A 26,484-nucleotide genomic window follows, 5' to 3' on the forward strand; every position below is an offset into this window, starting at 1 on the left:
ATATGGTATGCAAACTGTAAACTGCATTATGGTAAAAAAAAAAATGTTCCCGCGCTGTCGTGGTTTTAAACGATGTAACGATTTTGATCCTTTCATTGACATAACATCCTGTATGGCAGGTTCATTTTGTCTTAACACCCAACATGTGTGGACCAACGTCCTTTTTTTTCCCACAGACAAAACTTCAGTCGCTTTGGGTCACTCATTCTGCTGCTCCTTCTGGTAAGCGATCATATCGGTATGCAATGGTATGCTTTGATGAGTCATGCATCAAACCATAAGTCTGCCACATGAGGTTTTTTGACAAGAAAGGGAGGCTGCGATTCCATTTTTCTGACAGCCAGCAGCATGTGGCCTCAGTCTGCCGTTCTTTCTCTGAAACCTCAAAGATTTGTGTCTTGTAAATGATGTGAGGAAAGAATGGATGCTTGACGTTTCTTTAACAGGCAGAACAAAACGGGCGGGGGTCCATGTCTATTTGAGAAACAACATCCTGATGTTACGAAGGAAGAGCAACACTTGTGGCTAATAAAGAAATGTCTGTGGTTTTGCGGGTCATTAATGTTTTTTTCTTTCTCTCAGGTTGGTGGTTTTGTAAGAGGTTTCGGTTTACCCTTACAGGACATATGTATACATGTATAATAGTTTTCGAGCCCTTTTGACGCACACAAAGCCATGTGGGTCTTCATCAAGTGTTGGAAACTGTGAGATTACGGTGAAAAAGAAAAGCAGATCCTTGAAACTTCCAACACATTAGGTGTGGCAGAGATCTATGAGGCCCGTAAAGTCATCAGCTCGTAAATTTCTGGTTTATATTGCCAATTTTGGATTTTGTGCAGTGATATATGTGCCTGTATTACAGCAGTGGTTCTTTACTGCATGGCCGTTCAGGGTAGCATATTTATATTTTACAGTTTTTATTTGATTATGCTTTTTCAGACATTTTTTTGTAGAAATCCTTGATTTAAAAATGTTGAATGTGAAATCAGTTATACAATCTGGTGTTGCTGTTGTTTACATGAAAATCCGATCACTTATGATGTATCCTAACAGTTCAGGGACACATTTATCTGTCTTTCCTTGCACTATCTGATCAAAATGTTCTGCTTCAACAAAATGCAGCTTCTCCACAGAGATTATCCAAATGTTGTTTGTCATTATAATACTTTAAGTTTAAAAGCTACACAAAGGTGACAAGGCTTTGAAAACAAGTATGATCATCAAATATTCATCCTGTGCCCACAGCGAAATGTGAACAGTAGCTTTGTTAAATTAATGTTCAAAGTGTATATTCATATTGTGTGTCTGCGTGTGTTGCTGAATGACAGTTCATCAAAGCAGCATGAGAATAAAAACCTTTCTACTGATGTTCACATAAAACTCTTTAGTGGGAGAAGATGATGCTGGTGGCAAGAATATAAAATAGTTTCACTGGAAATGAAACATCGTAACATAAGTTGGTACAACTTGGTTTTCTGCAAAAAAAAGTCTATAAAACACTTAATTTTAGTGTTGAATCTTTGAGCAGACCATGTTCACTTTACTGTTGGACCACATTGGATGAACTGACTCTCTACTCGGCGGTCTGCAAGCAGCACATTGATGGAGTCACAAAGAAAAAAGAAGAGAGACTTGGAATTACTGTAGCCATTAAGAGGTTCCTGGTAATTCAGGTCCAGGGACTACTGTTCAGGAACTAAAAGGTTCCTTCAGCCCATTGTTGTCTGCGTTTCAAATGCGGCCTAAAGACCTGGAGACTGGGGAGGGCTGCTGGTGGTCACAGGGGAAACACACTTTAGAATCGAATAGTAGAAAGAGAAAAAAATACTTTTTACTTTATCCTATTCTAATCTAAATATTTGTGGATAGGTTTTACGCATTTGTAGCATGAAGAAGCTACAACTTACATTTGATTGTGAAACCCTGTGTTTTACAATGACGAATAAATCAAACTTGGATGATAAGAAGAACAGAAATCATCCATTTTCTGTTTGTCACTCCTTTCCTCACTCCTTTACACATCAGCTCTTACCCGTTTTCTCTCCTCTGTCTCCTCGCTCCCCCTTCAACCCTCTTTCTCCTCTGTCACCTGAAGACAAACAGAAAAAAAAAACTGGAAATCACACAGACAGAACAAGTGTATCATATTTAGGTTATTTCTGACAGAAACAAATCAAACACAACAATCACTCTTAACAACACACTTAAAATAACGTAATGGCAGTAAAACATAATCAAAATGTGAGTTTAGGGTGCAGCATTTTACCTTTTCTATTGGGTCTATATACAATCTAAATTTACAGTCATCAGTTGTTTAAAAAAAAGCCAACAACTAACTTAACAGCAGGGTAAGAATACGCAACATTCAACCAGACTTCTGAAACTCAAAGAGCAGGTCAGAATAACACTGCTGTTTAGTAGTATATTGTCAGCGTATATTTCTGTGAGCCGTCTGTGTGTTTGTGCCACTAACCAGGGCTGCATGGTCAGTGTATGCTTTGATAGTTTGTTTATTGAATTCAATCCAAAGTGTCAGAAATGAGAAAACGACCCGCAGCTTCGGCAGCAACAGAAAGTTAGTTAGCTGAGCGTTCTCATTTCAGTAGATATCTCTGAAACACAAGACATTGACGTCTTTGACCTGACGTCAACAACTAACACTCTGTTGATAATGTTAGGGCATATTTTAACTTTTAAATAACAATTCTGGCCAGATTTCACACATTGCACCTTTCAATAAAGAATACCAACAATGGTGGACCTATTCATCAGTTGAACACGACACTCATAACCAAAACCAATAATGTGTACCGTCTTCAGACAGTGGCAACCACAACATAGCACACATGGGGGCAGTCATGTGAACTGAGACAGAAACATCTCAACCGTCTACAGGTTTAGATTTTAAGGCAGGACGTAAAACATTCTGCCCTGTAATCTTGCCTTGTGATATAGGCATAAAATATGAAAACTCAGAGGACACCCACCCTGCGTCCGGTGCTTAATTTAACTCTAAAGGTTGTGGTTAAATGTTTTTATGTGAGGTGAGGGAGGTAGAAATAGAGGGAGCAGAAAAAGAGTGGACAGACGTAGAACTGAAATAAAGGTACTAGTGTCAAAGTCATTTCTTGCAGTGTCTTTGCAGTGTAGATGTTTGCATGTTGAAAAACAGCTCAATAAATGTGAGGAAAAAAATCCTCCCATTTGTGGTTTCTGCTAAATTACAGTATGTTTAAGCATGACACCTACCTCCAATCAGCATCTTGGAAACATCTGTTTCTCATCGGTTTTGGTTTTTAAAATATGATTATATTTCAAATTTAGGGAATAACCTCTAAAGCAATAGAGGGTCTATTTCAGTGCCATTTGTTGCTAATTTTCATCCATGAGGTTAGAAACCACAAGTCTGTTTTTGCCATGAAGTTATGAGAGGATCAGCTTCAAGTGGGAATTCATCCCTCCCTTAATTTTGATTTTAATTTCACATCCCAGACCACAGAGGCAGCTGCCAGGCGAGGTGGCACTCTGTCCCATGTGTTACTGTATGTGTGTGTAGTGTATCACACACCACACCCTGCCTGTAACGGGTCTCAGCTGCCAGTGTCCTCCATCTTGACCACATCCTTAACAACTAAATAACAGGAAAACCCAAACACACTGGTAAGCTACTGCTAAGCCACCAGAGACAACTGAGGCATTTGATTTCAAACGGCACAAGTAAAGGCGATAAATGGCAGTTATGAGTAAATGTGTGATGTTTAAGATCCTAAAGCTTCACAAATTAACAACTTTAGCCATGTTAGGGACTGTATGGATGGAGAAGTTAGTCTGTTGGTCCACCAATTTATCTCCACAACTATTGGATGCATTGCTCATGGTGCCCAGAGGGTGAATCCTAATGACTATGAGGCAACCCTGACTTTTCTTCTAGTGCGACCAGATGGTTTATATGTCCATGGATATTATAAATACTTCCAAAAATAATGTTGTTCCCATCAGCTTCGGTTGTACTTTGTGCTCAGTGCCAATTAGCAAATGCTGGCATGCTAACCAGCTACATATTAGTAGCTTTTAGTATCCACAGCTGAGCAACTGCCTTCCGCTGAGGCCCCGTTCACATCAGAAGGTCTACAAACTCTTCACCCTTTGCTGGTTTGTTAAGCCCACAACCAGACCCCAGATGGGTGGAAGCACAGACAGACATTGTTGTAAACTGCCAGAGTGTAGATGCCCAAACACCCGCAAAGAACCTTGTTTTCTTCAAATCCTCTCCATTTATCTTGGAAAATACAAATTTGTGTGATGTTTTCAAATCTTTACACAATTAACTTGTCAACAAAACAATGTCGCCAGTACCAGAGTATCCTTTCTGAGGGTGCATTTCTTTTCATGTTTGCTGAGCCATGGTGGCTTTTGCTGCCTGAGCTAACCTTTTCACTCCAAACAAATCAGAGGCTTGTTACACCAAGTCAAAACATGCAAACTATGATTTACAACAAAAGAACATTTCCTCTCGTTTTTTCTTTTCTTCTCATTTCACCGACACAAGTGACATGATGCGTAATATGATGCTAATTTAGATCTGTGGGTAAGCAGTGCTGAAACAGACCCCTGATAAAGCCCCATAAATGTAGTCTGCAAAAAATACAAACTGGTTGTCTGATGAAGCCATTCAGGTTATTCATTTTTTGTTATACTTTATAAGTCTTCCTCACATGAGGGACAGCTAATTTGACAGCTAGTCTACATTTTAAAAATCCAGTTTCCTTTTCAATGCACACTTTTTTAAATTTTTTTTTTACAATTTTTGTCCAATACTGTTTCATAGTTGCTTCCAGTTAAGACTTTAAAGGCCAATTGCTTGTCTTCAACATATATATTATTGGAGGCCACTGCATAGTTGTGCACCTACACACATATAGTACGGCCAGAACAGTTATAGCAGCAAATGCATTAAAGCTTGGGTGGAGTCTGGTGCAGAATGTTGAGCCATGTGCTCACACAAAAGACAACAGATCAGCTCGGGCCAAGGTTTTGAGAGTTACTGGCCAAGAGAGAGTGGGACTCGAACATGGGCTATTTAAGCCAAATCCAACTCTGATCAGCAACAGCTGTTGGCAAATACACACACACACACACACACACACACACACACACACACACACACTATATATATATATATATATATATATATATATATATATATATATATATATATATATATATATATATATATATATATATATATATATACACAGTATACACACATACATACACAATGCCATGATGACACAAAAAAGACTACAGTGTATTATTATATTTGTCAAGGCTATTTTTTCCCCAGCAGTACTCTGTGTGTGTGTGTTTTTGTTGTTGTTGGCGCTGTCCAGCTGCTGATGCCAGAATGGAAACATTGACACCCTGAGGGTTTATGTAGATATAGACTGGTGTGGATAAATAGATGGACCAGTGGATGGAAGAAAAGGAAAGAAAGAGAAACAGAAATTGTAGCATGAGGTCATTGAGGTATCGTGTGTTCAAAATATTTTCAATTCTAAAAGTTGGCATCTTATACTCGTGTCGACTTCGAAATCTTGAACGCTCATGTCAAAGAAATATATATTTATCGTCTGCAATGGAAAACTACTGGAAATACGTCATGGTGAAGAATTTCCTGAATTTTTCTCACAATGCATAATTGTTTTTTCAGCTGTTTTGCTTGGCTTATGGAATTTGTATCATATATAATAATGATTGGCTCAGTTAAACTCCTAAAGAGGCATTGGCTTTCTATAAAAGCATATGGGTCCCTGAATACCTTTAACTATGTCAGGAAAATAAAAACAAACTTTCCATTTGAACAAATTTAAGGCCTTGTCCATATGGATCATTGTAATGCCAATATAGCTATTTATATATGTGTTGACGAATTAGAAAAATATATTCATGAAAAATATATGAATGGTTTTAAAGTTGATTTTGTAATGGTTATATGTGTTAAAATAAACCACCTGTTAGTGATGGACGATGTGTGAAAGACTTCTTTGTGCTGAAGACTTCCTGTTCAGGGATTTTCTACTCAGAAAAAAGTCAACATCTACAAGCAGCCATCCGAAAAGTCTAAAATGATTTGAGCTGTGAACGTGTTGACAAGATTCAGCTGCCTTTTCTACTGACTAGTGAATGACGAACTGTTGGGTGAGTGAGTAAGTGACTTTAATGTGACTACTACTGTTACCCCATAAAGTACTACTCTGATTTTAATGTTTAATCTGTACTGTATGTTCTTGTGCTTCAATATGTTTTCTAGATAAACATTTGTGGCCTTGACCTCAATGCATCAAGACAGAAATGAGCTAAAATCAGCTGTTATTAGCTTATATAGAGTAAATAAGCTATAATTAAGGACTATAAAATGTATTTGCTACGTGTCAGTGTTGTGTTCTCCCCTCCCCTCTTGTTTTCCCCCACAGGTTTCTATTGGCTAATTGTTTGCCACCTGTGAAGGCCAATCGGCGAGACGGTCGGCCATTTTAAAAGGAGGAGGTCGGAAGAGTTCGGGGCGGATTTTGTTTGTTCATTCCTGAATGCACACTGACAGGTGGAAGGTTTGTGGTGAGAGGTTGAGGGCAGTAGGTAAGTTTGGGGTACCCTGTACACTGGTGCAGACACGTAGGTACTTTGTGTCTAGAAACACTAGGTTATTGGTCGGTGCTCCCTCTGTATATGTTTTGATCAATCTTTTGTAGAGAAGTTAGAGAAGCCATTTTGTTTGTTTATTTCCAGAGGTAGAGAGCTAGGCCTAGTTTTATTTTCTTGATTTCTATTTGTTTGGCACGATCACAAGCTGTCCCCAATCTCTCCCACGTGACAGAACCTGTTCTTTTGTGTTGTGAACCGCCAGCGTCGAATAAATATTGTTTCTTCGTTACTCTTATTTTCTGACTTTGCTTCCTTTATTCTTTGGACTGACCTGTGTTCGTTCCCCCCTTATCCCCTAGACGGGAAAGGGGACGTAACAGTATTGATTAATACAAAGAATAAAAAACATACCTCTGGGACCAGCAGGTCCGATGTCTCCTTTTTCTCCCTGAAGACCGCTGACCCCGACAGACCCTTTAATTCCCTGGTTGCCATGGATCCCTTTTTCTCCTGTAAACCCTGAAACACAAAGAGATGATTGATAACCATCTATTGGAAATACTATGTGGTCATAATCCTTCATCAACCTCTTCATCAGCAATGACGCGAGTCAAAAGACGCGTAACTATCGTGGCCTTTTAATGCTTTAAAGTAAATCATGTAAAGTGTATTTAATACATCTTTATTTAGTGCAGAGATGATCCGATTTTATTTTACGAGATCCAATCAAATCTAATTCATGAATTAGAGGTGCTGCTGTGGCGCAAAATCAGGAATCAATATAACAAGGACTTTGTCTTCATTCATATTTTTCAGGTTAAGTTTTATGTATAAATCATTGGAAATCCCACTGTATACCATGGGAATTAAAAACAAAGTAATAACATTCTGACTTTATGATGCATTTCCAATAAGTCAAACTATCCTGTCCCCCTCCCCGCCCTGACTTCATTTATAGATACACTTCTTTCACCATCTGCCAACGCTCCAAATCTCTGAATGCTTGCCGACGCTTTTTTGTTGCATAAAACAATCCAATTCCGATTGCCTGCAAAGTCCTACCATGTGGCACACAATGAGAGCTTCTGTTTACAGTAAGCAAACTGAAATATTTGTGTTAATGAGTTATTGATTGAACAGTTGAAGCATAAAGAAAAATCTTGTCGCTGTACCCCGATATGCTCTGATTACATTGTTGTGACGGCTCAGCAATCTGAATGACATAATTACACTCAATGCATTAGAGACAGAGACACAAAATAAACTGATGATGGATGAGGTCATGTCTCCCTCCTCAAAAACCCACTGGGAAAATGCCATCAATCATTCTCTGGAAGGAGTGCAAAGTGTTCTGCAGGAAAGTCCAATGAGATCATTCAACACGTCCAAAAGGATTCTTAGAGTCTAATGTGATGCGATGATGAATTCTTTACGCTTTAATAGAGATGGAGTAACAGTTGTATGTACAAATTTCTGTATGAAATCTGCATTTCATACAGATTATGTATGCCTGTTATTACTAGGCTAATCATCAACAAGAACTGTCAAAAGAAAAAATAACTCTGAAGCTTGGGTAGTGTACGTGTAACCTCAGCTGATGACGTCTAACAGGTATCCTAAATTAATTGAAGGAACACTAAACACACACACTGTGTTATAAAACCTCACCCGCACATTGTCACAACTTCACTCAGCACTCTCCCGTAATATGAAGTCAATAACAATGAATGAAGTGTATTTTAGATTGGTGATGTGGAATTAAATACAATAAACTTTGCTCTCAATGCAGTATATTTAGTAAAACAATAAAACTACCACCTACAATTAACCTGCAACATTGTCCAGGCTGAGAACAATATATAGTATATTACAGTACTGACTAGCTAGTGTTGTTTAAATCCAAGATGAGGTCCACAAGTACTGCAGATATTGACCATCACCATTGATTGAGACTTTTGATTAAAACTCCCCTTCACTTGTAGATGACTGCTCTCGCACATTTCCTCCTTCCCCACAGTTAGAATTGCTTTTTATTCACTATTTCCTGGAACTATAGCTGTGATGGGTGGGAGGTCCTTTCAGCAGGAAGACAATGCTTCTTGGAAATGAGAGAGCTGCAGTTTATTGGCCAGCGAATGTGCATAGGATGATGACAGGGGAGGAGCTGGGTTGATGATTCAAGAGGTACCACGCTGGAAAGGGTCCCAAAAAATAGTCGTTCCATGTTTCTGAGGTGCCAGTTCTGTCTGGATGAGGGTTCATGTTGTGGTTTTTAGTGGAATTACCTACGAGACAAAGATAGATGACCCGTCCCACTGGCCACGTCCACACCCTCTCTGAAAATGAAGTCCCATCCAAAGTCTGGGGCTTCCTTTTCTTAAGCGGATTCATATGACCTTTTTTATTCTCTGTGCTAACTGCATTAGTCACAAAAGCAGAGGTCATAACTACACCCCAAGTCTGTTCTGCGTCAAAGGAAGACCCACAGTCACCTCTCATGCCCCTTAAACATGAATCCTTTTGCGGTTAAAAAAAGGCATGTAACTCAAAATTTGGTGTTAACATTGGAAATTTATAGGGCAAGAGCATTTTATGACCAACGTGCTTGTAAAACTCATCTAAAAACCAAGGCAGTGCAAAAACACAAGGCATTATTGACACTGTGTTTGAGTCACTCTGGCTTCACATTAATTCAATAAGAAATTCCTGATCATTCCTGTCTGACATTTATGAGAAAGATTTAGGTGAAATGCTTCCAAAGCCGTAATTTCAAAGCATTTCCAACAGGTTGAGGATGTGTTTGCAGTGGTTGGCATTGGAGTTTGAAACAATGGTATTTCAATTTAGTATTGAGGCAGACAGGAAACAAATGGAGAGACGAGAGGGGGCGTGACACGCAACAAAGGTTATGTGGTATGCAACTTATTCGTTAAGGCCATCAGGACCTCTCTCCCTCTTTATATTGGACGGATAAATATGTGAGTGGTATCGATTGTGTCATCTAACTCTGCTGGAAACAAAGTATTTCCAAAAATCTCAAACTCTTCCTTGAATTGGGCTTCGGACATTTGTATACAATTCAAAAACGGAGGAATGGTAGTCTGGTTGTACCCACCTCTCAAGCCTGTCAACCCAGGAGCCCCGGGGACCCCCAGTGGTCCAGTATCACCCTTCTCTCCTTTTGGCCCCGGAGGTCCTGCAGAAAGAAACACAATTAGGCTCACAATTGATGACATAATGATTTGGTGATACTACGCAAACAATGAAAATACTAATGCAAAACAGTTTTCAAGTGAACAAGGATTTAGTGAAAGTCAAGTTTAAGCGGTGTAAAGAACAATGTTTGATTAATGGCTGCACTAATATGTTTTTAATCTATATGTCTATATTTTACTTTACTTTACTGTACTTTTCCTGGAGAGAAATATGAGCTGGGACAGGAGATTGTTAAGTTAAAAAAAAAGTAGAAATATTAGAGAAACTTAATAACAGCATGTTGGATCGCTTATCATCAAAGGTGTTGCCAAAATCAAGGGAGGCTGGAATCATGAAGATCATCACTTGAAAAGGAAAAACAGAGACCATATAATGATTTTCATCAATGTCAGGAAACCCCAGGCCTATTCCTCATTTATCATGGTAGCTGTACACATACACACACACACAGTCGGCCAAACTTGGTCTTACAACTGGTTTAAGGATTCAATCCAAAAAGTTTGTTTTACTTGGAGAGAGTGACTGAAAAAAAAAGCCAACTAGTGATTGAAACTGGGCGAGAGAGATGCACACACACACACAGAGAGAGAGAGAGAGAGAGAGAGAGAGAGGCCTGGCCACAATGGGAGCCACATGTCTAACAAGGTGGACCGAGACGCAGCTTGTGGGAATACTTAACAATTCAGGGCTTGTTATTGTCCAGGGGTTCTTATCCTCCAGAGCCTCTAATGTTATTTACTTGCTAAAGTTTCTGATACTGAGAAACTGCTGACCGGCTCGAGCAGCTTCACAAGTGGACACTCTTACCTGGTGACCGCAGGTCAGGAGCCTGTGAAAAGGTCCCATGAAGAGGTGAGGCTAGGTGTCCACTACCACATCTATGTGTGTGTGTGTGTGTGTGTGTGTGTGTGTGTGTGTGTGTGTGTGTGTGTGTTCTTGTCTTTATATCCTCGTGAGGATCATCTTTATCAATAGAGAAAACAATTGGCAACTATTTCAATTTATTGTTGATTTTGACAAAAAAACTTAAATGCCAAACATTCCCCTTCCACTGTTTCTGCTTTTTTTTAAACCAAATGTCTGGAGCGTTTCTGTCGAGTTGACCTGAATACCCGATCTGACCTGAGTTAACATTCGCAGTTTCGCGTCAGTTCTGGGCAGACTTAATCTGCTGCAGATCTTGGACTTCTTCACACTTTTCACAGTACCCCACGGACCCATGAATGGTCAGCAGTCAACAATATAACACGAACAACAGATGTTGCAGCTTTAGTCAGTTGCGTCACTCAAAATGTAAATTACGGAGTAAAAAAGGGCTTCAACGTGTGAGCGTTTGTACTTGTTACTTAAAGAAAGATGCATTTTGGCCAGGAGTCAGCCTTTCTGGCTACTGTTTTTAATCTAATTATCTTCATAGGGTTTAACCAACACCAATTGATTTCACTATTTAGGCCTATACTAGGTTTCATCATGAGGGCAATGAGAATATTTGTTCCAAATTAAGTCTTCCTCATCTAATAGATATTTCCCTGGATAAGTGAAAACATTGACCTGCTGGCGCAGCTACATGAAGAGTCAAGGGGTTCACAACAGTCAGTAGGATTCGCCTTTAAGGGTCTGTGAACTACATTTTATGGCAATCCATCCAATTGGTGTAGAGAGCTTGATCTGGTCAGGTCAGACATCCGCTACAAATTTTGGGGGCCATAAAGATGCCTAGTTCCATTTTTCCACTGATAGAGATACGAAAGTTTTCCCTTTTCTCTTTTCCAAGAGTTTTTTTGTATTGCAATGTTGGGTATCTGGACACTGGTGGAAAATATTTTGTGGTCACAGGAATAAATAGATCAAATCTTAAGAGTCAAACTCCAAGTTTCTCTTCAACGGCAGTGAGAGAAAGCTGGACTCACTACTGATCTCAGAACCTCTTTCAACACAGTCAACACATTAAGTCATCTGCTTTTTTAACTTTTATGTGTGTGTCTGCATGTCTCAACTTTGGTACAGTTCACCCTGGTGGTCCTGTAGAAATTGTGTCCTTGTTAATAGTTTGTTTTAGTAGAGCTTCACATTATTAATCTCCTGGCTCTCAGAGTCCTATGTGTTCGTTCAGCTGCCAGTGTTTCAACAAAAACAAGCCCAGCGGCCCCTTCAGGATCAGTCTGAAAACATCTGACAGCACTGAATCCGAGCTTACAGCACAAGTGTGGAGTTCAGGCGCCTCCATCCAACATCCAGTCTGGGCTCCACATCTACTGCAGGCTGGAGCAACAGAGCCATGAGCGTGTCTTTCTTTGGAGACAGACGGTCTCAGCAGAGACCACAACAAGCCGCGATGGGACAACGTGTGTGTTAAATGTAAGGGCAGATAAGGAGCGTTTTGAGAAATCCATCGCAGTGACAAATGACACAAGGGGTTTCCGTTGAGAATACAGTCAAGAACAGACCATGTGATCAAAAAGAGGCTAAAATGTTCAATGTATGTCTCTACTCGGACACAACAGGGTTGTGGTTTAAATTGATTTGTTCTGAGCGATGGAGTCCACCAAGCGCTTTGGTCTTAAAGATCCTGTTACACGATGTATGAGAAGATATAAGATGTATAAGAGATATTTATTTACATATTTACCCTGAGAGACATTTTCTGAGAACAGTAAGATATTGTATCTTGGATTAGAATTTCTCCTGGTTGCCTGCAAATAAAACCCAATTACTAAAAACGGGTAGAAAAAGGAACCTCCCAGTCAGTAACATTCACACTGTTACAAATAATAAGCGACAAAAAAACTAAAATAATGTGATTTGAATGTGAGTGCAGGCCAGCCTCAACTGGGCTAAGTTACTCTTCACTAGTAAAGTCAACGTGCCACTCAAAATGTTCATTAATGGTCATCAGACTCCTCAGCTCTGCTCAAAGCTACTCGTAACTTGTTAACTGATCATCCATCTGTACATGTCACTACTGCTGTATGGAAACCTTGTGATATCATTTGTGTATACAGTTGTGTTATCTTCTTGCAACACTTAGAGAAACACTGTGAATTAGCTTGAGAGAAAAGACAAGTAATGATGTATCTCTGGCTCATATGATAGATTTTGTTTTCAGATATAGGTCGCCATAATAATAAACTTAAAGCCCCTGGGAACTCGGGTACATAAGCAACAATAAAAGTACAGGTTTGGAAGTTTTAGGCAGCTAAAATAAAAACAAATCATAATAATAGTGTGTTGTTATCGTCTCAATGCGAAAGGGGTCGTTTTACAGCAAAGAAGCTACAGAGAATTATCTCCTGCATTGTTGCTCCCCTCGGCTTTACTGAGCTTCATTGTAAGTTTCATTCACATTTGTTCGTCTGTCTTTTACTGTTTTGATTCACTCTAGTTAATGCACTGTAGTCCAAAAGTTGGTGTTTTCTTAGTCACAGTTGGGAATGCAAGAGTTGTAGCCTCACCATTGGAGCAAAAAGATCAAAAAGGCTCTACAAAGAACCCGTTTCTTGTTGGTGTCCTCACATAACAGCGTGTGGGCCTATTCATAAAATATAAAAGCAAATATCTCCAAACACAAATAGATTGAACTCAAATGCATGTGGATACACAATTACTCTCTGTCTAACACACACACACACACACACACACACACACACACACACACACACACACACACACACACACACACACACACACAGATATACTGCTGTCAAATTGAAAGATAGTTGTGAAACCCAAGTAGAAGGCGTTTGCTCAATACCAATAAAACACTTTTTTTTTCAGTGGAGAAAAGGAGTAATGAAAGAGACGCTGTCAACCACAACATAAAACTAGGTGAGACCTTTCGGCCCAGTGCTAAACTGGTTGAAGTCGAACTTGAAGGACTGGGTCAACTTTGTGTCTATTGGTAATTACACATCTGAGGGTACAACAACCACGGCGAGTTCACCAAGGCTCCATTCTCTGGCCTCTTTTGTTCAACATCTATGTCCTTCCATTTCCGCCGATTATGGAAAACAACAAAATATCTTCTGGAAAACAACATAATATATCTTATCATAATTATGCAGAGGAGACACAGATGTCCATCCAGTGACTATGGTTCCATTTAAGCACTGATCTATGATTGGATTTCTCAACATTTGTCTTCGTGGTCAAACAAATGTGTTGTATGCATTTGCAATTTCCTATTAAGTAGTTTGAGTGCAGCATCGTTTACAACCATGTTTGCACCTCCAAAGTGTATTTAATCACCGTGTTCCCCTGTCTCCTGTCTTAGTCCTCTGTATCAAACGTTCCAGTGATTTCCTTTCTGGTCATGTTCCTGTTTTTTTTGTCTTGAGCTCATTTTTGACTCGTGAATAAATGTCAGACCGTTTAGCTATATAACACAATTCCTCAAAATACTGCCATTGAGTTTTGAAAATCTAAATGCTCTAAATGAGGATAACCTCATACAATATAACATAATACAATACAATATTTATGTTGTAATCAAAATTGCCTGATAAATGTCCCCTTAGTGGGCGCGTTACTGTAAATAATACCCCATGTTGTACAATAGTTTACCACTTGAAGAGGTAAAAGACTATTTTAAAACAGATGCTCATGTGTCTTTATCATTAATACAACATGTATGGCATGAACATCCCTGTGTGAGTCACAGAGGAATTAAAGGCAGATGACCTGCATATGAAGAAAAGAGAGGAGAGGACGGAGAACAGGAGGCACGATAAGGGAACACAACAGAGGAGTGTAAACATGGATTGAAATGTAAAACACTTCTTGGCTAAGGTGCCTGCAAGCTAACAACAAACAACTGGGCTGCGGAGCTAAAACTAATGACAGAGCTGAGTGGTTGAGTTTTCACTCTGGACGTAGAGTCTAAATTTAACCCACAATTGTTTCCAGGTGCAGGAGAAACAGCATCCCACCCACATGTGAAGCAGACACGAGATCAGGGGTCTCGTTCGGTTTGAGTCGCCATCAATCAGCTCGCGCCGCGTCCCTTGCCAGCATTGCGTCATAGCGTACGTACTCTGATTTTAACAAGCCGAGGAAGTCATTTGGTGCCATGGCAGCTCAAGTCGTACCACGTCGGCACTAATCAGATCTGAACAGATTGGAGGAAGAACATTCGGAGTTGCGCAATACCTCGGGGGTAGTAATCCCACGGTGTAAAATCATGTTAGCATGCTACGGTCACTTGCGTCTAATCACGATGCAAACATATATTGGTCCAGACCCACTCTCGTGAATTATCTTTTTGGAGCACAAAGTTCCACCTCGAGGGATTCATTACACTAAGAGTTTTACATTCTCGAGTGCTCATGTATTCCTACTCTTGTTCGTTGCAACAACAACACAACTGTGTTGCTGTCTTATTTTGTAAATTTCACTCAATGAAATGAACATTCTTTGTCCTTAATGTGGGTATTTTGCACACATGGATATTATCCATGAAGTCTCCTTTTGGTCATGATCACACTTCATTTCTCAAATAAATTTAGCCCAGTTTTAACACATCTTGACCCCCTCTTGACCTGCACATCACATAATCAGTGCTTACTGGACCGGAGCACTAAAGCGAAGCTCAAATGCACTCAGGGGGAACATTTGAGCCAACGAGAGGAGCTCTTTTGCACCGCAGGAATCTAAGACTTTTTCTTCGCTGACCTTCAAATATGGTGAGGTTCTTCAGGGACAGGGAGTGCTCCCAGTCCTTCAGGCGGAGGTCCTCTGTGATTGTGTTGAGGATTTCCATCTCGCTCCTCAGCTGAGCCTCCGTGTGGACGTGGGTCACCCATAAACTGCTGGTGTCCTCTGTTATGTTGCTGATCTGGATCTGATCAGCAGGATGACAGGCGGCGGGAGTGTAAACAGCTGCGGTAGTTAGTCACTTTGCTGCAGTCAGTGCACGCACTGTATTTCATAAATGTTAACTTTCAGCTTTCAGCATGTTGCCACATTGAATTTATAGGACATTTGTGTAAACTACAATGCACCTGCAAGTCCTGTATCTTCAGGTGGTGAATACTGATGTCATTGCTGAAGGTGTGATTGACAGCTCCCACCGTCCAATTGACCTCGTCCAGTTTCTCATTCAGCCTGCTCACCTGCCCCGTGGTTTCCCTGACAGATAAATCAACAAATAGAACATTATTCCTCTAATTCAATTTATTATATTATACAGACAGTCTCTGTTGGGAGGGAATTACACTCCCATGCTTTGGAAATTACTTTAAAATAAATGTGTACCTGAACAGGATGTCCTGGTCGTGGAGCCAGGTGGAGGCTCGGGAAACCTCCGCAATTAAGCCCGTCAGGTTCCTGCCGGTGGAGCTGCTGAGGGAGGACAGCCTGTCGTCCAGCTGCACCAGGTAGCCCTCTGACTGAAGAGAGTGAGCCTGGCTGCTCCTCAGCTCCACCTCCAGGCCCTGTGGGTGAAATAACTTCTAGCTATCACAGCAATTCATCAAAAGTGTCACCTATAAGTGCTAACTTGAAAAGCAAAACAGCACTGCCTGTTCAGTATTAATAAGAAGCACATTTCTAGAAAGAAAGTGCATTTAGTATCTAAAACTCTACGTATCTGTCACTGGATACTTTATTCATGTCCTGGAACGCTTCCCAGGCCTAAAGCCCTGCTTCGTAGAAGCTCTTTTTTTTGCTTTTTGCCAGCCTTCTGCCGTACCTTGATGAGGATCTCCAGCCTCTGCAGCCAATCGCTGTGGTTCTGGAAGAGATTCTCCAGTTTCCAGATGTTCTCCAGCAGGTCGGCCTGAGTGGACGCCTCGCCCAGGGTCGGCTGGAGCATCCGAGAGCGCTCAGACATCCGGGTCACGTTCTCCATCAGCACCTCCTGCCGCTTGGAAGACACCTGGGAACGAGAGACTGGGGAGGGAAAGAGAAAGAAAAGAGAGTGAGAGATTAGTTCTGCGTGTTGATTCACTGATCCCTCGGTCCCCAAATTGAGTATCATTTACTATCAATCACTACTGTCAGCTTGGAACCAGCCAGCACTTTAACGCAGAGCAGATGTTGATTAAGTCGCTTGCTCTCATTTTGATTGTCTATTCTTGCTAAATGTATTGCTTTGTTAAATTATGGCCTAAATATTTTTGATGACTTCAAAACTAGTTTCCAGAGTTGGCTCACTGTGAGGCTCTCTGTGTTTACGACGGCATATTGTGGAAATTCTGTCTTCATCTTGACTGATGTTTAAGTTGGCCTCTTCATGTTGATGCTCGTCCAATACTTGCAGGAGAGAGAGCATTAGCCCAGAATGTAAAAAAAGAAAGAAGATATGACGTATAGATGGAAAGTAACTACGATAACTGTATTTTACTTGAGAACTACTTAAGTACAATTTTTAGGTTTTTCTTTTATACTAGTTTATGCCTCATCCATAGGGAAATGTTGTACATTTTACTCTACTAAAATAATCTGTCTACTAAAATAATCTGTTATACTTTGTTATACACCACACTGTTAAAGATTAAACATAGTTTGTTATTCAAAACCAATCCCCCCCAGGGGAGGCAGATGTTCTGTTTAATGAAAAAAAGCCAAACACTGCTGTATTTGGATGTATTGAACACCAAAAGTAATATACAAGTGAAATATATGGTTTGGTACACGAGGAAATTCAAATGTGCGCAAATGTGCCCCAATGCAAATTTTGGAGACAAAATCTCACCTTTTATTATAACACCAACATTATTCAAATATCCCTAGTGGTTGCAGAGATACACCCTTTTTAGTTTGGGTATGCAATTTTTCGAGCAGAGGCCTAAAAACAGGTGGGGTTTCAAAAGGTTAAAAAAAGTGAGGATTGAAGCATAAAAAATGTAAATGTATGTCTTGTGACCTTTTGGAGGAAGTCCAACTAGAACAAACTTACTTATGTACGTATATTTACACTGTAGCAGTGATACTTTTACTTGAGTAAAGGGTCTGAGTATTAATTTCTTTGTTTACATATCCATTCCAATGACAAAAAAAGTTGCATCTTGGTTTTGTCTCTAATTATGAAATCATCTACTTGTTATATTGTGTAATAAACTCATTTAACCTGAAATATTCATTCAATTAGAGGAACTTTTTGACGACAAATAGTAAACACACAAATCTGAAAGAAACAGAGGGACAACATGTTTTCCTTTAAGAGTTTGTGGACAACATGATCTGAATTACACACATGTTTATTTAGCTGTTACATCACATTTGCCAACAGTTAACATGTAACTGATGCAGTTTCTGGTCTTGCTTTTGGCTGTGGCATAAAGACCACTTCTCCTTCTTCTCTGTTCTCCACTGTCCATAATGAGAAAAAGCTCCTTGGTTTCATGTTATGTTGAGAGCAAGTTGCATGGTAACGGCTCGATAGCCTGGGAGATATTTTGAAACCAGATCCTCAGCGCTACGCCATGACGACATTCTCTCTGCGGGACAGCGGGGACCAATGTGTGCAGAACTCCTCAAATGGAGAAAAAACTTGGGAATAACTTGGGAAATGAGAGGAAGCAGATAATTCCCTTCACATGCTACATGCTCTTTGACACGGCTATGCCCCCAACAGTCCCATATCACAAAGTCTCTGAACATTTCTGTGTCCACATCTGTTTGTGTGTGGCTTCGTGCGCCAGCATCAAGACCAAGAAATGCGTGCATGAGCTCCGAGCAAAGAAGATTGCTGCAAAGCCACAGTGCTGCAAACAAACCACCTCAATTCCCGCTCATTATGTGCGTTAGGTTTATTCCTAATGACCTGAAAAACTAAACAAGCCCAAACCTCTCCACTACACAGAGCGCTTAATTGCCAAATGATGGTCTGTCAGCATTGGTGAACACACACGAATTATAGATCAACCAGAACCTTGGATGGAGTTTGGATGAAGAAGAAAAGAAGAAGCTCTCGCAGACCAATCAGATTCTAAATCACTTTTTAGTTGTTTGATTTATTGTTTTACTCCTCTCAGCAAATGTTTTACAGTCACTTGATTGTGACCGTAACGCTGGTAAGTTGAGTCAAACTGTCAAGGTATCTGAGCCTCGTTAACCAAGCATAATAAACCTGCTCATGCTTGCAGTCTTAAGGGCACTTGGGCAAATACATCGCAGGCACTTGCCTACTCGCAATTACTGCGAGTGTCGGTTCCTAACACCTCCTTAAAAAGAAGAAGAAGAAGAAGTAGAAGAAGAAGAAGAAGAAGAAGAAGAAGAAGAAGAAGAAGAAGAAGAAGAAGAAGAAGAAGAACTAGGATGAGGAGAAGATGAGGGGGACAGCATCACTTTGGAGTTCTTGAAAACTCTTCCTTCATGAACAAAACGTCTATCGTGGTCAGCATGAAATCTGGTCTTTTTAACTTAGTTTAGGAAATGTTGACACTTTGTAGAGCAGTTTTCCCAACAGCGACCACATATAGGTGGATACCACATTCCTGTGAGCTAATCTTATAAGGATACTTTGAAAGTCACAGATGGAGCGGCGGCACAGAGTTTAGTGTTCATGTAATCCAAGAATGGTTTCAAAATTTTCTGAAACGTGTCAAGGGAACCGCAGTGTGTTTTAATTTTTTTTCAAGGTGCAGAATTGCATTTCTTAACCGCAAACTGTTTGAGGTCTGTGGGTTCTCACAGTTCAGGACGAGTGTGTGCTATTAGAGTGAAGACATGTAAACTTATTCTCATATCTTGTTGCCAGAACGCATTTGAACAGATTTTCACTCACTTTGTTTCCTCTGATTACATCGCCTAAAGGAAGCATCAATCAGCATTAGAAATCCCTCTCCACTAAATGATGTCTATTGAACTGCAGCTTTGTTAACATGGAGCGCTCTGCATATACAATCAACCAGACCACAGAGCTCACTGTCGGGGAACAGAATGGAGATTTAAGGCTTTTCTATTGACACCATCATTCCCAAAGCAGTAAAACATTGATTGTTTTGGCCATTTGGGGGCAACAGAAAAGTGAGATATTAACACTTAAGGGTCTTAGATTTTACATTATTTCTTAAATTCACCTTTTAAAGGCACTTGCATGTGTGATATATACTCATGTGTTACATCTAAAATTGCAGAACAAGCTCAGCTCTCTATATAATGAGGCACAATTATCATAAGGCACAAGTGTAAAGAGATAATATGGCCCTAAAGCTGAAAAATTGAATCTCAATTAAAAAAAAATCTTCATACCTCTTGTGAAAACATAACTTTACTCATGTGGACGAAACGTTTTGATGCTTGAAATTGGTTCACCAAAGGTCTTAGGTTCACAAAAGCAGTGAAATGTATAAATACAATGGTAGATACATGTAAATATATGTCTAAAACCATTTTTTTTAATTTAGGTTAGTGATATTTTTACCCATTCAACAAAGTTTAAATGACCACAAATGGACATTTATTCAAATGTAAATGTTTAGAGAAGCAATAAAACTGCAGCGGGTCAAAATGTATAAACAGTCAGGAAAAGCCAGATAGCTATAATTGACCTTCTCCTTCAGTCATCAACACTCATAATGCCAGACTGCTATTGCGTTACAACGGGAGAGATGAGCGGGTGTTATGTGACTTCAGGCGAAGATGATGAGAACTTGACTGAAAGGAGAGACACATGTCTGACGAATCCATTTCAAACCTCTAAGCTCAGCTCAGCTCTGTAGGATGGGAAAGTCATCTCAAGTCATTGTTGTTTTCCCATTCAGCTCCTATTCTTTCCTCTTTATTTCACACACACACATGCATTGCATTTATGGCAGCAATACGCAAAACAGATTAGTCCTAAATTTACAGCTTCATGGTTTTGGGATTCATGAATCAAATGTTGGGAGAGCGGTCCAGCGCGACAGCTGGACTTCAGAGTTCTGGATCCATTCAGTTCTGAAAGATATTCAGTAACTGTTCACAGGGTCGCACTACATTTTTAAATTAGCAATATACTATAGTGAACTGACACTAAAGTGCGTAAATGCGTATACCAAACTAGTTGCCAGATTTCTTTTGCCCTTGTACTTGTCTGCAAACAACGTTACATGTTGCGGATTCTGAACCAAAAACACGTTTCATGAATACATTTCACATCAGCATGGTGTCACAATGTCACATGGTTCACATTGTGAAACAATAAGTTATGTTTCGGCAACAAAATGACTTGATTAAAGTTCGATAAAAAGAGCATGGGGTAAATGTTTCTTGTGTATATTTTCATGTGCAGTTCAATCAACCTCAGAAAGATGGGATCTGGATGGCTGTCTATTTATTGCACAAAGACTCTTTGTACTTCTCTCTGAAGCTCTTTCTTTCACACATACACAAAACATATCTTGATATACTTGTGAGGACTTAGTCTTCATTTGTTAGTTTCTTTACAGTGCATTTAACATGAACCTCAACCCAATTTTAATCTCACCGCTACCAGCCTAATCTTAACCCCTACTCCAATCTTAACCTAAACCTAACCTCGCCCTCAGCCTGAACCAAGTCTTAACCCTAAAATGTAATCATTTACATGATGTGGTTGTGCCCTTTGTCCACATAAGGAAAGCGAGTCTGCACAATGTGACGGTGTGAACAAATGTATGTCCCCACAACATGGGTAAAACACGGCTACACACACACTCCAACAGAAAAGGCTGGACAGTGTCATGGGCGGATAGCGAAGACAGAGGGAAGTCTATCAGAGCTGCATTCCTGTGTGGGCACAGCCAAAGACAACATGGTGCCTCCATTTATCAGGCGGCAGGAAAAAGAGTACCCATGAAATATTTCCTCTCCTTTCTTTGATGTCAAACTACACATTACACACACATATCTTACAAAACATCTATGTTCACTTAAAGTTCTCTCAAATGAAAACCGCAGATACAAACATGGATTTCTTATTTATGTTTTCTGTTTCTAGGTTTTGGTTTTCTGATTGGTGTGTTAGTGGTCTCTTTAAATAGTTTATATATTTACTGTCTTAAGTTATAGTGGCAGCTGCAAGGACAATTTTCCTGCAAGTCTGGTGCAGTAACATTAATATAATATGCATGCCTTTGTTACTTACCCATCGTCATATTTCTGTGTTGACGGTATGTCTTTAAGTTGACTCTCTTGTGTTTATTCCCTTTTGTCTTATGCCTCATGAACTCCATATGCATATTACGCATATGGAGTTCATGAGGATGAATATGAATCATCCTGTGTTTCTTTGATCTTCATGGTTTCTTCTAATCTACTATGATTTAATAAGGTCATCATTTGTATGAATGTGGTTGGGATCTCTACATGTTTCCATTCACACACATTCTTACTGGTTCTCTATTGGTTTCAGAAAGGATTGGTTGTGTGTGTAAATAAAGACACTCTTAACCCGGTCTGTCGCACTAAATTACAAGTCTTTCGTGACCCCTGTCTCGTTTTTAAAATGTTATACAAGTCAAATGTCCCGCAGTGAGTGCTCTGCCGACAGGCCTTGTACCCATGGTTACTAATCTCCCTTTTCAGCTCTCACAGGCTTTGTAATAAAGCCTCATAGAAGTGTTTACCTGCGTGTGTGTTGCCAAGTACAGAAAGAAGCATCCTTTGGCTTTAGAGGGAAGCGTCCATTACAAACGAACCTGTAAAGTCAAGTTTATTTTGTGTAGACTGATGTCATAGATTATAATATTTGTGTCGAAAGAAGTCAGCTGAGGTGGTTCGGGCATCTAGTCAGGATGCCTCCTGGACGCCTTCCTTTAGAGGTTTTACAGGCACGTCCAACTGGTAGGAGACCCCGCGGAAGACCCAGGACCCGCTGGAGGGATTATATCTCCCAACTGCCCTGGGAACGCCTCGGGATCCCCCAGAATGAGCTGGAAAATGTTGCGGGTGAGAGGAAAGTCTGGGTCAGCCTGCTGCCACCGCGACCCGACCCCGGATAAGCGGATGAAAATGGATGGATGGATGAATAATATGATAGTTGCCCTGAGAAGTCTACATCAGCAATGATTGCAAATAAATCCCAAACTACAAGAAGAGAAGGTTCACGACTACACATGTGTGGAACATGTACATGGAATAGTATGTCTTATTCTTTAGATATGAACTTTTTCTATTATATATCACAAAACTGTGACTAAACTATCGATTAAAAAATAAACTTTATTAAGCCTTGTTCTCTTATAAAGACAGAATGACTCTCCTCATGATCGCACCCTCCTCAAACAGACTGTTAATGCATACTCTGCACAAGCAGCATGGCCATGTACTGTATGTAGATGCAAATGTTAATGTTGTTTCTTTGTGGCAGAGTTCATTGCACCGTTAGCAAAGAAGGAATCTCTTGAATGACAAAACACGTCGGGCCGGATTGTTGCATCGTAAAAATTCGACACAAATCCGACTTTTTCGAAGACCTCCTGAAGAATGTCCGTGCTATTTAGAAACCACATTGATTGGTCAGTTTATGCTTCTTTGTGTGTGGTAAGTGTTTGACAACATAAAAGGAAGATGAAGTGTTGAAAAATGTATATTCTTCTTCTTTTGTATTTCGTGATCTAGACACATTTTCAATGCATGCAAATCTGGGGCTCACAAAATTAATGAAAGAATGTAAACATTACTTTGATTATATGTGTCCATTGATCCGTCATCTAGAATGCTCAACTATAAATTAACCCCGACGCTGTACAATTTGTGGTATAACCCCTGAAAACACCACAATAAAGAAGCATAAATGAGCAAAACACATTATTTGTACACAGGTCTTTCATCACTAGACCTCCATGAAAGAGTCAGACATGGCTGAACAATGTGACTCAACAACAACTTTAGAGCCTCTACCGGCTTCCTCCTTTGAAATTGACCTCCAGACAGAAGTCTATCACAAAGGAGAAGCAAGTGAAATGAAGATGTTTTTGACTTGACTTTAACCAGAACATCTTGTTGGAATAAAGCTTCTGCAAACATGCCGCGATCTTCCAGTTGTCCAAGCCAAACACAGAAACAATAAAATCGCCAAAGCAAACATTCTTGTGAGTTGGGTCTGGTTTGTGGAGTACCTGCAATGACCCTTCTGAATAAAGCATGAAGTTAGGGGCTTAGCGCCTGGGAAAGGGTGTTTGGTTGCATCTGAAATGCAATTTTGGACATGTCACATGTTATTGCCACAGCATGGACATGAGTTGGGCGCAGCGAGGTTACACCTCTACTTTTAGCTTTGCTGCAGAAACGACTTCCTGTCTTGGCACAGATCGTTGGCACAGGGCAGGTATTGAGCGTTGCATATTCGTCCATGAATGTTATACCCGGGCTTGAACAACTTCACTTGTCTCCGTAAAATAGCTGAAATGACTTCAACATTCGCAGACCATGTAATGTAACTCTAAAGTACAAATCCAATTTAGTGCAGGTTTCATAACTGACCAGCCAGAGCTGTAAGCGATCTGACCTGGAAGGAGGAGGAGAAGAATCGCAACCTGGAGAAATATTCAAACAGCTGGTACTCAGTTAAAAATAGACAATTTACCACATGTGTCTGCTACCAATGCTCTAATCTATGCAAGTTATATTTGTAATCTCAGTTTTTTTTTTGGCTACCATTTTCAATATCCCTCTAATAATGTGAATGCATAATGAAGTCATATATGGACAGCACATCTGTCAGTGTATTCATGTGTTTGAGTGTAAGTGAGAGACACACAGTGAGCGATACCAGTCACCTTCAATCCGACCGAAACCGACTCACATCCCACTTCACTTTGAGGGGATGCCAAAGGCAGGAAGGAGGGAAGGAAATAAAGAAGAAAGAGACTTTTTGTGAACTGCAGACCGAAAAGTCTTCCAGCAGCGAAGGAGAATGAAATTACAGGATCTTTGAAATCAGACAGGCAAAAACCTGTTTTTCTTGAGATCACATCAAAAGGCAGCCATTATGTCATTTTAAATGGATGACTGCAAAAGGCTAGATTCATATCCAGAGTTAAGCTCAATTACCATTAACTGGTTTAAAAGACAAAACGGGTGTGAGATGAGCAAAGTGCTTTGTCTATAGTGTTAGTATTTAGTCTCTTGACCTTTTGAGTTTGAGCTAATGGTTCTGTAGATGGAGGAATGAGCAAAACAATTAAAATGGAAAAGTAACTTGCCAAGTTTGACCTCTTCACCGACGAGGAGGAGGGCGAAGACAGGTTTGATGAGGAAATGTGGCCTTGGTAAACCACCGGTGTCGCATCCAATCTGTCAGTGCGAATGTGATCGCTTTGCTTTTCAGCTAATATAAACGCGTATTAAAATCAATTTGACAGTGATGCATTAATGTTTAAAGTTATTGTCTGCAATGTGGCTCCATCTGAAGAAAGCTGATTAAAGCTATTTGGTTGTGATTCTCCGGGAACGGTGCCATGATCACTCAGACCACATGTCTGGCACGGGTTCATGAACCCGGGCTCACACCGCTGCATGCAACTCCACTGCTGGTACGGGTTAATGCTTAGACATCGGCCGCTTCTGCAGCCGTAGCTACATACAGTAAACATCCCTGTTAAACCACAGAATTACACTCGATGTAATATAAATATAATTTCTAAACAGAGACGTTGAATTTTAGTTATTGTGTACTGGCTGAAATGTTTAAAACAGCAAATTCAACAAGGCAGATGTTTGTGGATGAAGATGTGTAATCTTTTTGTTTATTTAGTCATTTTATGGAGGGTTAAACAATAATGTCTCTCCACTACTGCAGTCATGTTGTAGTGTTTCTCTGGGAGAGGTCGTGTGTGCGTGAAGTTCAAGCTGTAACTCAGCTGCAGGAATGTCCGAAGGAAGTGACAGCAGTGGCGGCGGAGGGGCTTTTGTTTGATTTCTAAGCGTGGACCCTTGTCTGATGTTGCAGACATCAAAGTGAGACTCTTGCTGTGAGAGGCTGAATGACTTAATACGTGAGTGTGAGTGTGTGTGTGTGTGTGTGTTCAATAGAACCTGCTTTCTGCCTCTTGTTGGGGTGTCTGTGTGTTTCCTGGAGCGACGTTGGAGGCATTAAAATGAATGGATCAACTGACTTTCATCTCTAAAACCAAAATTCTAAGTCCCTCTAACCTGCTTTTAGATTAATAAATGCTATAAACACATAATATGTAGTCGGTAGAATGTGATTGACTTGATGGTCTTTTAAAACCTGTTTTTCTTGAGATCACATCAAAAGGCAGCCATTATGTCATTTTAAATGGATGACTGCAAAAGGCTAGATTCATATCCAGAGTTAAGCTCAATTACCATTAACTGGTTTAAAAGACAAAACGGGTGTGAGAAAACCTGTACCAACACTGCAAATACTAAATCTAAAGTTAATAAGGTTATACAGTATATGCCATGAAATGCATATGCCATTTGTTTAATCTTTGTAAACACAAAACGTGTACCTATAAGTACATATCCCCAAATGATAAACTGTATAGGAAAATACCTGCAATTCAAGTTTAAGTCTGGACTTACAAACTATTTTAAAGTGATATTCTCCCTCCCTGACTTGTTTACTTTCCCACTCAGAGAGCCACTAGATTGTCTGCTCCAGAGTCTCACCACCTAAATAAACTGCTTTACAGCCACCATAAAGTCCACATAACTGTAACATGTATGCAAAGAAAACAGCGAAGGGTTAATTTGACA

The 26,484-nt window shown here is 40.1% G+C and overlaps 1 protein-coding gene across 1 annotated transcript in view; it reads right to left on the minus strand.

Annotated features, from left to right (window-relative positions):
- Positions 1–26,484, minus strand: part of scara5 (scavenger receptor class A, member 5 (putative)) — a gene marked incomplete at both ends in the record, with an annotated part of 58,017 nt that overhangs the window by 13,876 nt on the left and 17,657 nt on the right. Inside the window, 7 exons of the mRNA XM_079214941.1 lie at positions 2,033–2,089; positions 7,054–7,161; positions 9,758–9,838; positions 15,526–15,694; positions 15,855–15,981; positions 16,108–16,286; positions 16,544–16,743. Of these exons, the coding sequence (XP_079071067.1) occupies positions 2,033–2,089; positions 7,054–7,161; positions 9,758–9,838; positions 15,526–15,694; positions 15,855–15,981; positions 16,108–16,286; positions 16,544–16,743 (921 nt within the window). The remainder of the gene's footprint in view (positions 1–2,032; positions 2,090–7,053; positions 7,162–9,757; positions 9,839–15,525; positions 15,695–15,854; positions 15,982–16,107; positions 16,287–16,543; positions 16,744–26,484) is intronic.

The sequence above is a fragment of the Taurulus bubalis genome (genome assembly GCF_910589615.1).
Source record: "Taurulus bubalis genome assembly, chromosome: 3".
NCBI classification, from domain to species: domain Eukaryota; kingdom Metazoa; phylum Chordata; class Actinopteri; order Perciformes; family Cottidae; genus Taurulus; species Taurulus bubalis.